This window comes from Plectropomus leopardus, chromosome 10 (genome assembly GCF_026936395.1).
Source record: "Plectropomus leopardus strain MGB_pleo_1.0 chromosome 10, ASM2693639v1, whole genome shotgun sequence".
NCBI classification, from domain to species: domain Eukaryota; kingdom Metazoa; phylum Chordata; class Actinopteri; order Perciformes; family Serranidae; genus Plectropomus; species Plectropomus leopardus.
Genome location: NC_142185.1, coordinates 34,720,569 through 34,734,158, shown reverse-complemented (window position 1 = coordinate 34,734,158; position 13,590 = coordinate 34,720,569). Strand labels below are relative to the sequence as shown.

The 13,590-nt window shown below is 39.7% G+C and overlaps 1 protein-coding gene across 3 annotated transcripts in view; it reads left to right on the top strand.

Annotated features, from left to right (window-relative positions):
• The window catches only part of satb2 (SATB homeobox 2), a 131,656-nt gene that overhangs the window by 44,881 nt on the left and 73,185 nt on the right, over nucleotides 1-13,590 (top strand). For all 3 annotated transcript variants that reach the window (XM_088083724.1, XM_088083723.1, XM_088083725.1), the window contains exons 4-5: nucleotides 365-550; nucleotides 11,832-11,958. In XM_088083724.1, coding sequence (XP_087939850.1) covers nucleotides 365-550; nucleotides 11,832-11,958 — 313 coding nt within the window. The remainder of the gene's footprint in view (nucleotides 1-364; nucleotides 551-11,831; nucleotides 11,959-13,590) is intronic.

Below are 13,590 nucleotides of genomic sequence, written 5' to 3'. Positions count from 1 at the left end.
CTTTTATATAATAATGAAAAAGAACTGATTAGGAGCATCGATGGTTGTATCAGATAATGTGTGGTCTTTAAAGTTTGCCTCAAAATCACAGAAAATCCTGGAAATTAATTTGTAAAAATGTGTATGAACCCTGACCGTCACAGTCATTAGTTTTACATCCTCGGGGTCGATCTTAGCGCGCTGAGAACTTCAGGTGTCGGCAAATTCAACAGTGTGAAACAAAAAGGATGAAGCGATTACAAGCTTGACCCGCAGTAAATGCGAGCCACATGTTTGCCGCCTCTGAGGAATAAACTGCTTTGTGATCTCAGACAATAAAAGCCAGACATTTGAAAAGAATCTCCTCGTTGTTTTTCCTCCGCAGGTCTGATGATCCCGGTCTTCTGTGTGGTGGAGCAGTCGGACGGAGGGATGCAGACGGACGGATGTGAGGGCCGAGAGGAGCACGCAGAGTTTGTTCTGGTCAGGAAGGATATCCTCTTCTCTCAGCTGGTGGAGACGGCTCTGCTGGCCCTCGGATACTCCCACAGCTCGGCGGCACAAGCTCACGGTCAGTCAAAGACACTGCAAACACAACAGCACCATGTCAAGTGTGATAATTCATTTATTTATTGATTTATTTTTTACCCTGTTTTGTTATGTAGGTTTGAGGCCATCTTGCAAAGTCTCAGCCTACCAAAGCATTTAAAGAAGTATTTCACTGATACTAAGAGATTTCTCTCATAAAACTGGGCCGTCTCTGCAGCAGAAAGTTAAAATTATGAAACTGGTGCTACAGAGAAAACCGAGAAACAGGTCTTTGGCATGGGGCTGGACAATATGTCTCGCAACAAAGATATTCTTGAAGATATCACAAATCACAGAAAATATATTTTATTATGCATTTCAGGAACATACAATTGCAAAAAAAGTATGTTTTTATCCTACTATAAAATGCAGAAAACACCATCTGTCTGCATCCGTTTTTCTCCTGGATGGGTTCAGTCTTAAATTGCACAAAAACTAGCATTATGGCATCATGAAAGACCCCTTTATTTATGCAGCAAAATTCATACTCATCACCGATTCAAAGGGTTTCACAAGTGAGCAGATAAGAGAATAAGAGAAAAAAATATATATATAAAATAAAAAAAAATATATCGGAAATACATTAAAATATAAATAAAATAAATAGTAAAATAAAATTTAAAAAATACATAAAATAAATTTTAAAAAATGCATTTTAAAGTGAAAAAGTAAATAACATTTAAACAAGCTTCTTTTTCTTATTCACTGTGCAGGAAGCAGTATGGCGCCCACTTCCTGTTCGCTAACTTTCACCATTGTGGTGAAACGGGGCATTAATATATGTTTCTGCAATCAGTTTAGCAGAGAAATAAGAAGTGCAGTAACATTATCTTGATTTATGTTCCTGAATCGTTTTACCGTTTAGAGTTTGAGAGAGAGAGACGGGCGGGTGTCTCTTGTCTCTCAGCTGTGTACTTTTTGTGTCCGCGGTGGCGGGTGATAAAGGATGTGAAGCTACAGTCTGTTGTTCGAGTAGTAAAAGTAGTGCTGGATGACGTAAACTACATCATTTGTGGAGTTTCATGTGAGGGGAGGAGGGATATTTGGCAGCGGTCAGATGGAGAGAAGTTTACCACAGTTTGTCCACACACACTACCGACATTGTTCTGATACAAAGCTGGAAGTTGGCGAAGTGTCCCTTTAAGTTTTTTCTGGCTTTACTCTAATTTGTTTCTGCAGGCCGTCATTAATAGTCAAGATTTTCCAACCTCCGAGTGTCTCTTGAGTGTGTAAACTCTGGTGCTTCTGACTCAGAATTAAATGCCGTGCAGCTTTAGGGGTCAGGACGAGAACGATCCTTTAGAGCAGACCGTCCCTCTAATCAGCGTCCCCAAAAAGAAAACTGGATGTGATGTCGTCTATTTAGAGCAGACACTGTTCTGTTACGGTGGCAATAAGCACAAGAATGTTTCAAAAACACAACTAAGACACAGACAGAGCCTGTAAAAGTCATTAAAGACACAACAAAGAGCTGGACAGGAATGTCTCCGCAAGACAAAAATACACTCTGTGTGTGTGTGTGTGTGTGTGTGTGTGTGTGTGTGTGTGTGTGTGTGTACAGTATGTGTGAGAATGTTTATGAAGCAGAGGAAAAGAAAAACTCTGTAATTTATTGTTGCACACATGGTAGTCATCTGCGACAGGACAGTGTCATTTACTGCTGTCTTTTCTCAAGTATGCAGAAAATGCCATCTGGGGAAGTTGCCTCACATCGATATAAAATGGTAACAACAGAGCGACAGTGAGCAACAAGGCTATTGCAATAGACTCTGAGTGGTGGGAGATCCCCATCTGTTTGACATCTCGCTCCAGTGTGTGTGTGTGTGTGTGTGTTAGTGTCATCTCCACCAGGTCTTATTCGAATTAAGTCTGCAGACCCGTGAGCGTGCAGACATGTTTCTAAAGTGTAGGAGAATGCGTGCGTGTGTGCGTGCGTGTGTGTGTGTGTGTGTGTGAGTGGGTGTGTGAGCGTGTGTGTCCTCCCCTCTTCATAAACTTGGCTGCAGGTAATCCCTTTACTGCCTCAAGGCCAGCAGCTCTTATCAGGCCTGCAGCCCACCTGAAACAGAACGTGTACTCTCGACCTCAGTTAGAAAAACCTCATCTTAAAGGAATACTTCACTTCCAAAAATGAGCATTTGTATATCAATTTCTCACCCTCATTTATGCTAAATTTGGGGAGAAAAAGTTGTTTTCCCTCACATGCCTCCACAATGAACAAAGAAACTAGAAAGGGAGTAAATTCTTGATGTGTTGAAGCCATAGGGGTCCGAGTTTTACAACCACAAAACTATCAAAACATCTGTTTTTCACACAACTCATGCAGTATAATCTAAGTCTCATTTATCCAGTCTTATGCTCAGTACTTCACACACATGCATTTTTGCAATAACCTTTGAATTTAAAACTGAACTGAAACTGAAATTCATTTATGCTTTCTTCAACACCAGACCCCACTGAAAAAAACAGAAATTTTACCTCACTGTACACAGGAGCTGCTGGTCTACCACTGCCTCGATCTGTTAGTTTTATTTTCACATTGTGTGACTTCAGCTGGTCTGAACTAACCTTTTAAAACACAGACGTCACATAATAACACAAACTAGCTACCTGATCGAGGCAGCGTTAGACCAGCAGCTCCTGTGTTCAGGGAGGTAAAATCGCTGTTTTTGTCAATGGAGTCTGGCACTGAAGAAAGCAGCGATAAGTTTCACTTTCAGTTCAGTTTCAAACACTAGTACTAGTTTGGAAGTACTGAGCAAACAACAGGATAAATGAGACTTGGATTAAATGTCACAGGTTTTGTGAGAAGTTTGCAAACTAGTGCATTATGGGAGTTGTAGTAGCCAACGTTTTTGGGTCTTGATCTATACGGGATTCAAGATATCTCGGTTTCTGCAGGGAAGCATTCCTTTAAAGCAGATTATTTAAACTCAACTGAGTTCAATCTCAGAAACTAAGTTTACTCAGTCTCTAGTAGTTGGAGCTGTACGCAAAACAAATGCAACAGCATTACACTGTAAAAAGTGACTATTAAAAAAGTTAGTGTCCGAGCTTCCCTAAAATTTTGAGTTGCCTGAATTTGAGAGGAAAAGTAGAGGTAACTTTGTAATCATTCAACTTGTCTTTTCAAATGTCATGAACTTTAAATTTCAAGGGAGCTTAGACACTAACTATTATAGATTAAGGCGAATATTTTATTTTTACAGTGTGAAGATTAACCTAATACACAGCTGAAAAGTAGTGTTTCTCTGCCTTGTTTGGTTTAAAGTTTCAAGCGCGTTGCACCTCAAACCGACCACAGCTATGATGTCACATTGTACCGACACGCTGGAGTGCACCTGAACATCACTGCAGCAGGGTGAGACATTCAGCTGCTGCAAATATTTAGGGACTGTTTAGCTAAACTTTGCAAGTTTTGCAGATTTTCTCAGTTTCACTATTACTTGTTCTTCCCGTGGAGCTGTTTCTGAAGGCGGTCTTGTGCACTGTGCAGATCTTTTTTCCCTCTTTTGGTTGTAAAATTGAGAACTGCAATTGACAGCCTGTTAAAGCGAGTTAGAAACATAAACAACACACAGATGCACATTATCCTACAGTGACGGCTGAAAATAGCCCACTAAATTGTACGGCGAGTGTTTGCTACGTTTGCAGATGAATACCATTAGTAGCACTTTTGGCCTCAGTGTTTTTGCCAAGTATCAGGGGAGGTCTCTCTCTGTCTGTCTCATCAGTGTGTGTGGAAAACAGCGAGCCGCATTGGTCCCCCCCCCGTCCACATCAATGCGTCCCCCTCTAAAAAGCACCACACCAGGGGCTTCAAAGGCGAGACTAAACGGGACATCACAGCTCGACACAAACACGACTCCAGCACAGAAAACGCACACTTGTAAACTCTGTTTAACCCGTGCAAGGATGCACACTGGAGATTCGGCATGGAATACAGCATGTCGTCCTGCCGCATAACACACACACACACACACACACACACCCACACACACACACACACACACACACACTTCCCTCCAGCTTCTCTCAAATGAATACTTTTTGTTTTTTAAAACAAGCGTTTATGTTAAATGAATAATTTCTGGCTTAAATTATACATTTTTTCCCCTGCGGTCCACGACCAAAATTACACAGAGTCCCAGCTATTTTCTCCCTGTTTGAATTGTGTCCTGCATTCTTGTGTCCCAGCGGTGTATTTAAAGTCCCCGCCGAGGACCACGGCCTTTCTTTAATTAGCTGAGCCCAGTAATTAACTGGGAGATATTGTTTATTTCAATTATAAGGGTCTGAAGGCTTTTATAGAATGGATGGGGGCAGACCTGTACTTAACGGCTTTAGCCGGTGAACAGTTAACGGTGGTCAGTGAGAGACAGAGAGAGCGCATTGTTGCAGTGCCACGTCTGACAGGCCACAAAGGGTCACTGCTGTCAGCGGCTCACCGGACATCTGAGTTCAGACCTTTAGTGAGCTGTAGTCCTGGTTCCTGCAGTTTTTCCTCAACAGCAGTCCTTTTTTTTTTTTTAATTCCCCCTAAGGCATATTAAATGTCTGAATTTATTATCCCTTTGAAATCTGAGCAACTTTTTTTTTTTCAAAAACTTAACAAGAAATGGCCTAAAAATTTAAATAGAAAAAAAAGTTACAAGAAAATTACCTGAAAATAAGCTAAAAAAAGTAAAAAGAAACAAGTGAATGGCCTTAAAAATCTGAAAAAATGTATGTATTTATTGTATATCCTTTTTTTGTAACATAATTTTTAATATAAAGATATTATAAATATAAATATAATTTTGTGGACATTTTTTACTGTTTTTTTTGTGATAATTTTCTGATCCCTCTTTTTGAAACTATTTCTAAGTTATTTTCTCGCCACCTTTTACTGATTCCTTGCAATTGGTGGGACATTTCTTGCCAAGCTGGTCATTGCCTCTTTTCCCATGTTTTTCAAACCAAAATGTTCTCAGTTTTCAAAGGGTCAAATACTTGTGAAAAGTGTCTGAATGCAGCACAAGAAAACTGATGAGATTCCAGGTTTCAAAGGGTTAATTGTTTATTTATTTATAAGTCAGTAATTGTCCATTATTGAGACAGCTTTTGGGTTTCCAGGTTTGGCTGGTGTATTTCTTCTTCATGCATAAGCTGATCTCTGTTTCTCAGTTGCTCTTTAGCTTATCTAAAAAGATCATAACTCGGGTCTTATTTTCATAGTTTTTGCCTTTAAATCCTTAAAAGGTAAAATGCTTGCACCATTTGATTGCGTCTCTGTACATGTCATGTTCTTGTATTGAAGGAATTGTGGTAAAAAGGTAAATGCTGACATCTGAGAGCATGGAAAGTGAACTGGATCCTAAATAACATAATTAATTGGCTGGTAAATGTTTTTTTATGTTTTTTAAACTCCTGCTGCCAGTTTGTTAGTCCGCTTACTATCAAAGCTTGGTATACACTGTGATGTTTGGGTTGTCTCAGACCAAAGATGACCATCGTGAAAGAAATGTGGGGATATCTGGGATAAATTTCTGACAGTGTCAGAAATTTGGGATGACCATCTCACCGTGTGACCGCTGTTATGACGTCTTCTAACCAACCAACACATGAAATGATGCACTGATCAGCACGACACTGCTAGATGCTAGTCGATTCCAATAAATACTTTGAGCTCGAGTTGCAAAATTGGCATGCCAAGGTTGCCTCTTTTCCTCAGCCGTGACCGCGTCCACATTCTCCTCCTCCTCTTTCTTCAGACTTTGTTTCGACACACATAAATGCCACTAAAGCAAGGACTCCGTTTATTTGTTTACATTCTTCTCTCACCACTGCAGCAGCGTACGCTGATGACACTGTGTTTCTGCATATTGACGCTGATGTACGTAGGTCGTAGCCTGTGATTCAGCAGGTGATGTCATCGCACAGTCTGCATATATCAAACTCTTAAACAAGTTTATCAAAATCCATGTCGAGTGTAGCTGCTCTGAACTAAGAAGATAGCAAAAATCTCTCAGTCTGCAGGAGGCTTTCTGCTGGAAAGATTCATGAAACGTCTCTGCAGTAAAAAGACGCCAATACTTTTGAAATTTGTGCTGCAGAAAACAGAGAAAAAGGACTGTAGCATTTGCTTTTGCTCAAAAGGTAGAAAACTTGCACGGACCAGAATTAACTGCACTGCACCAAACCGACAGACACTGGTGCTGGTGCGATAATGGTTATGCAAGCTTGTCCATCTGGAGACAGGAAACAGAATAACAGCTGGTTGGTAACAATCTCGTATTCCAGTTAAACGTTAAGCTAAAACGTGTCTGAAAAGGCGAGAAATAAGAACACAAAACTGTTGTTGATGTAGGTTTTAAAGGGTTAAAACTCCCAATAAGCCTGAAGCTCTGTTGCTCCTCAGCGGAGGGCTCGACCTCGTGCACATTATTTTACACATGAGCATTTCTGAAGCGTTTCAGCAGAGAGGAGCACTCCCTAAAATAACAGCATGACAGATTTTCATCAGGAGGAGTTCCTCAGGGTGCAGTGACGGGTGATCGGGGTGAGTCAGGCGTATGGGGTTTCCCTGTGTGTGTGCCAGGGGTGGGAGCTGGAACCAGTTTGGAAGCATGCGTGTGCAGGCTGCTGCGACCATTAAGACTTATTCTAGCATGGGACAATGACATTACTGTGTGTTTGTGCGCACGCAGGCAGCCATGCGTGCGGGCCTTTCGTTGGTGTCGATGAGAGGAGACATCAGTGTGTGTTTGTGTATGGATTTGTGCGGATGGGCACACTCAGACATGAGCCAAGCCACCAGCCGGCCACATAAAAGCATGTCTCTGGGAGGTGGAATTTTAATGTGGAAATGGGAACAATGATTTCTACTTTTAAATGTGGACAAGAAGCAGAGCCCATCGAACAGCAGACCAAAAAATGATGGATCAATTATTAATACATTTACCGTCACACTGTGAGCGTGAGCGTGTGTGTGTGTGTGTGTGTGTGTGTGTGTGTGTGTGTGTGTGTATGTATGTATGTGTGTGTGTGTGTGTGTGTGTGTGTGTGTGTGTGTGGGCGGGCGGGCGGGTGTGTGCTTGCATGCGAGCGGTACATGAACATGTCCACTTCTCTGTGTGCTGTCATGTGTCCTCTGTGAGTTTGTGTTTGTCTGCTTATTCACGCGTTTGCTTCCACCCAACTTGGCATTAGTGAAATTGTTATGGCTTATTTTCAGATGCTGCATGCTGAAGATGAAGTGTGTGTGTGCGTGTGTGTGTGTTAGTGTGTCTGTGTGAAGGAGACAGAAAAAATAAGGAAAACAAGCGAGGAGGATGTGCCCCTTGTTTTCTTCCCTCTCATAAAATGATCTGACTATTTTCTTCCATCTCTTTAAAACGCATTTCATTACAAACAAAACTCTCTCACGTGTAAAACTCACGCTGTCACGTGTGCACACGATAATTTCCAGTCCCGTCTCCAAGAAATTACATTTATTTACAACTTAATTTTAAAGAGCAAATACGTTTTGAGCAAACTCTGATTGCGAGCAAATTACATTTTCCATTAATATAATGAAAAACTGTCTTAAATATATATGTAAATATACGTATGAACAAAGTAATCAGTGACGTTGTTTTTGGCCGAAATAGGTAGTTTATTAACATTTATCTGAAAGCATAGTCTTTACCTAATCTTATCCAGAGTGCGTTTGTTGCCTAAAGAAGAGTCAGGACACGAACCTGAAGTCTGCTGTCATCGTCCTGAACGTTGTTCGCCCGTCGTCATCACCAACCACCTCCTTCACCTCATTTATGCTCCATTTATGTACAAAAACAGACCCTTTCAGTTCAAACGCTGCATCCTTTATGCTGACATGGATGCATCCAGTTGACGGCACCACAGGTCAGATGTTTGTGTCAGCAGTTACTGAGGTGATGATGATGGTGGAGGTCGCAATAATGTAGCTTTAAAGGGAGGCATCGCTGTAGATGATGGAAGTCTGTGAGGCCAAAACATGAAACGTGGATGGAGAATTCATTCATTGAGCGGGTTTATTGCACAAATTGAAATTGCGAATGTAAAAAACGTCTAATGGAAACATGTCAATTAATAAAACAACTCCAATTTATCACAATACAGGTGGTATAAGGTATGAGGTGGAACTTCAGTTGATTTGAAAAAGCCATATTCTCTTTCTCAGCTTCTCCAGGTCACATGATGCTGTGAGGTCACATGATGCTGTGAGGTCACATGATGCTGTGTCTATGAGCTTGTCAGCAGGAACTGGCTCCCTCATGATGCAGCAGGAGCTACAAGAGCTGTTATTGCATCACATAACTCTGAGAAAGTTTTGAATCCACAATTCCTCTGTGAAATTGTGGACTACATCTCCCAGAAATCCCTCATACGTGCCCGCTCACATGTATAAGGAGCTCGCCTTTCCATCATGGCTCCATAACACGCCTACATGGCCTTGGATTGGAAATAATAACGGCTAGTTTGGTGGCTGCAATAGAAATAAAGCTGCTGATGTTTTGAACATCCAGGCTGGCTCGGGTATTTGTGAGTGTATGCACCGATCCAACATTTTATAATTTATAATAAACTTTAAACCCCTTGAAGTAAGTATCATATGCTACGTCCGAATACTCTGTTTACTATTTTTCTGAATATCATTGTGAAACAGCAGTTTAGAAACTTACTTAAACCTTTTGAAACCTGAGCAAATTGGCTTGATTTCTCACAAAAACATGGAAAGAAGGTAATGAGAAACAGAAGAATATGACTGAAAAATCATTGAGAAAATTGTAAAAAGTCTAAGAAAATTACTTTAAAATAAAAAAGAAAGAAAAGAAAGAAAATAATAATAAAAAACAAAGTAATAAAAATGTTTTAATAATTTTGTAATATGATTTTAAATTTGTCATTACAATCACTACAAATACAGTTTTTTTACCAGCTTTTTTTCTTTTTTCCCCTCACATTTTTTTCTCTAGCTTTTTTTTCAAGATAATTTCATAAATCTACAAATTTCTTGCAACTTGTGAAACATTTCTTATAAAGTTGCTCATGGCCTCCCACCCCCACATATTCTTTATACATAATGGCATCAGATTGGTATAATATCCAAGTTCAGTTATCACAGTCGGGATGAAATAAAATTTGGTATCAGAACATCTCTACATGAGTCTGATGTTTCTCACTTTATATAAACAGAAAACGAAGCTTTTCATGTGGCCCAGATGACCTAAAACTAATAAACTAATGTTGTAATATATCTGTCTGGTTCAGTTTGGGTTCTTCAGTGTTGCTTGGTGGTCTTCGGTTCCTCTGGGGTTCTCCCCGCCCCCCGAGGGGTCCGAGTCCTCTCTGTTGGTCGTGGATGAAATGATGCTCCCCCTGAACGAGCAGATAATGAAGAACACGGCTCGGCCTGACGGGAATCAAAGATATAACTGAGATATAAACACACAGAAGAGAACAAAAAGAGACAGAGAGATCAGAGGGGGAGCAGAGGAGGGAGATATGGGGGGAGGGAGGGCGAGAGAGAGAGGGAGACTTCTCAGGACCCGTCTGGATCTCATTTCGAGGATAGTAATGCGATTAGCTTTGTTTAGTTTTCACAGCTCCAGCCAGTCCCCATGAAAACCCTCGCTGAGTGTGTGTGAACGGAGGTGAAGTGCACATGTGTGTGTTGTTTGGTGTTTGCATGATTTTTTTTTTTACCCCGTCTTTAAGAAATTCAGCTAGCGTTCAATTCAAGAGATTCTCACATACTGTATGATAAACTCCGTGTATCATTCGTTTTTCAGAATGAAACAAAAAAAGAGTCTTGTTTTTTCAATATTTGTTTCCAAAAGCAAAATGATGAAAATGGATAACGACTTATTTTTCCAATTTCCGATTTTGCGCTCAAATTTTACACAAAGAGAGAAAAAAAAGTATAATGAGGTGGATGTGTAATGCTTATCAGTTCAGTTTTCCATTTCAAAAATAAAACTTAAATAAAAATTGGAAAATTGAATTCAGTTTTCTAAAACTGTAATTCTACATCGATTTGACAAACAAAAAAATACAATTTTGGAAAAATGAATCTAATTTTCCAATCCTGTGTCCAAACTAAAAGAATGTCAAAAATGTAAAAAAAAAATTTAACATAATTTGATCTTTAAATGAAATGAAATGAAATTTTCTTAGTTGGAAATGACACTTTAAATGTTTTTCAAACTGACGGTCATCCTGGACTTAAACTCTCGCGGCTCACAGAGGTCAAATCTGACTTCCCTCCACATCTGAAAATAATACTAATGTCATGCTTTTCTCATGAAGTGAACAGTTGTTACAGTCAGTGTGTTTACATGAAAAAGTTGAATTATTGTGTTAGTCCAGCTAAAACTCAAAGTCGGACTAACACACCTGGATGAAGCAGCTGGGGGTCGATTTACTCTTTCATGTGTTCATCATTAAACTCTGGACTGTATGACTTGTTTTTAATTTGATGATAATTAACCTGTGATGCGCTTTAGTGTGTAGCTTTTTATTTAGTGTTTTGGAAGTGAAGTGCTTTTTTTGTGCAGTTTTATGTTGTGTTGTCTCTCTTGTTTCCTCTTCTTTGTATCACTTTACATCAGGTGCTATTGTGTATATTATTTGTCTTGTGTATGTCTTTTCTTTTTCTTAAAATTATGTTTATTGGGTTTTTAATCGTTTAAAGTGAACAGATCGGCACCCACAAACCCCTCACACCGCTCAACAGAATCTCGGCAAAAGAAGAAAAACCCAAACAAACATCAACTGTAAATAAAAATAAATTAGTTTATCAAATAATAATAATAATAATAAATATTGGATAACAATAGATACTAGATCAATAAAAACATTATAATAATAGTAAAAAGTAATAATAATTATTATAATAACAACAATATCAAAAATACATAGAAAAAACAAAGCAAAACCACAAAAAAAAACCCCCACACCTCTACTTATACGCCGTTTGCTTACGTACTTTAGCACGTCTTTTCTTTTCTCTTCTTCTTGTACAACTTGATATTGTCATTTATTAACCCTTATATTGACATTTTGGCTGTTTGTAGTGTTTTTGCTTTTAACTTTAGTATCAGCTACATTTCTTATGTTTTGTCAGTGTTGTTTGCTTTTTTTTCATTTTTTATATTTAATGAAATCAGCTTGTAAAAGAGAGATTGCTCTCCTTCCCTGTTTAAATAAAAAAAGGTTGAAAGCAGGAATAAATGGCAGAAATCTTTCGTGTCTCCGTTCAGGCATCATCAAGGTTGGAAGGTGGAACCCGCTGCCCATCCACTTCCTGACCGACGCTCCGGAGGCGACGGTGGCCGACATGCTGATGGAGGTTTACCACATGGTCACGCTGCGCATCCAGCTGCAAAGGTCAGACCGAGTTTTACAGACATTTTTCAATCTAAAGTCCCGTAGAGGCAGAGTGAGGGTTTCTGGCACCAATATCGAAGGTGCACGGAGAATGAAGAACGTCTCGATGAGGTCAAAGAGCTCCAGCAACGCTCGTAGGTTAAAGAACAGCTTTACCGGACCGACGCGTTTCGGCTGGTGGATTTCATCAGGGTCATCAAGAGACACATTGCAAACATCATTTAAAATAGGTAGGTATGAAATTAAAAAAAAAAAAAGACTGAAAAAAAGTGCATAAATATAACGAATAAATGCATCCACATACAAATCACAGCCAACAGATCGCCTGTAAAGGTGGGTCGGTTAAAAGCTCACACTTCCGGTTCCCTTTAGACGTTTTGTTCTGCAACATAAAATACGTCCGTATGAAGGTTTTACGCGTCTTTAAAAAGGCGGCTGCTAACAAGCAGCTAAATGGGACTCAAGTGTTTGTCGGGGACGTCAGACGTCATCACAGCGGACACAGAAACTCAGAAAGCCCCATCATTAACATGTCTTTCCACACGACTGAAGACGTTATTGTGTGTTCGAGAGCAGGAAGTTTCACCTAAATATAATTTGTCACATGGACATTTTATCATGTACACCACATTTTTTTTATTTGCATGTGATAAAATCCTTAGTACTGATTGTTTTTTATTTTATTTATTTAAAAGGGACCATGTACAGTTTAAAACATAAATGTTAATTTATCAAAAATGAATTGAATTCAACATTTGGAGCATCGAACTGAGGTAACCTTACTCATATCGATTGTATTGCTCAGGTTTGTATGTTCATATGGGTACTCAAAAGTATGGATGTGTATGTGCATACATATGAAGTTATGTTAGCGTGTACATGCGTACGTGTACGCACGTGTACATACGTCAGAAGGTGCATGCTTGCATGGATATGCATATGCATTTATATAAATAAATGCATAAGGAAATATCAGGCTTAGGAACATCTGGTATTATTTTGGGTACCTTCGTATCATGTAATGTTATATTTTATATTATGAGTGACTGAAGCACTGTGTTTTTTGGGTGAAGGAGAAAAAAGTTCAAAAGAGAAAGTTTGTGCCAGAATACATAAATAAGTGTAAATGTACCTGTGATCTGTAAAGTAATGACACAATAAAGTATGAAATAAAATACTTCATGTTTTTAGTATATTGGCAGTTTGTGCCGGTTAAATTGCCCTGAAGAGATGAAGGCCACAAGCCGAAACGCGTCCGTCAGTAACGTTTAAAGTACAAATGCAAAAAGTCTGCAGGTCCATATTTCAGCGATGCTTTTAACCACGTCACCGTGTGCGGTCACCCTGAATCAGACGCTCGGTGCGCTGATGTCATCGCAGCTGATTGCAGCTCAGGAATTCGCCATATCTATCACATTTGAAGTGGGTAATATTGAAGCACTAAACAGCCCGCTGGGGATTTATCTATTATCTGCCTCCGCCTGCCAGGAACTCCTCGTTCCCTCCAATAAGTGCGGCGGGGTCCTGATGGACAGATAAAAACAGATAAACTCCAGATGAGACGCACATTGTTGTTATTGTCTTGGAACGTACCAGCCAGGTTTGTTTACATGTTTGTGCGTGTGTCTCCAT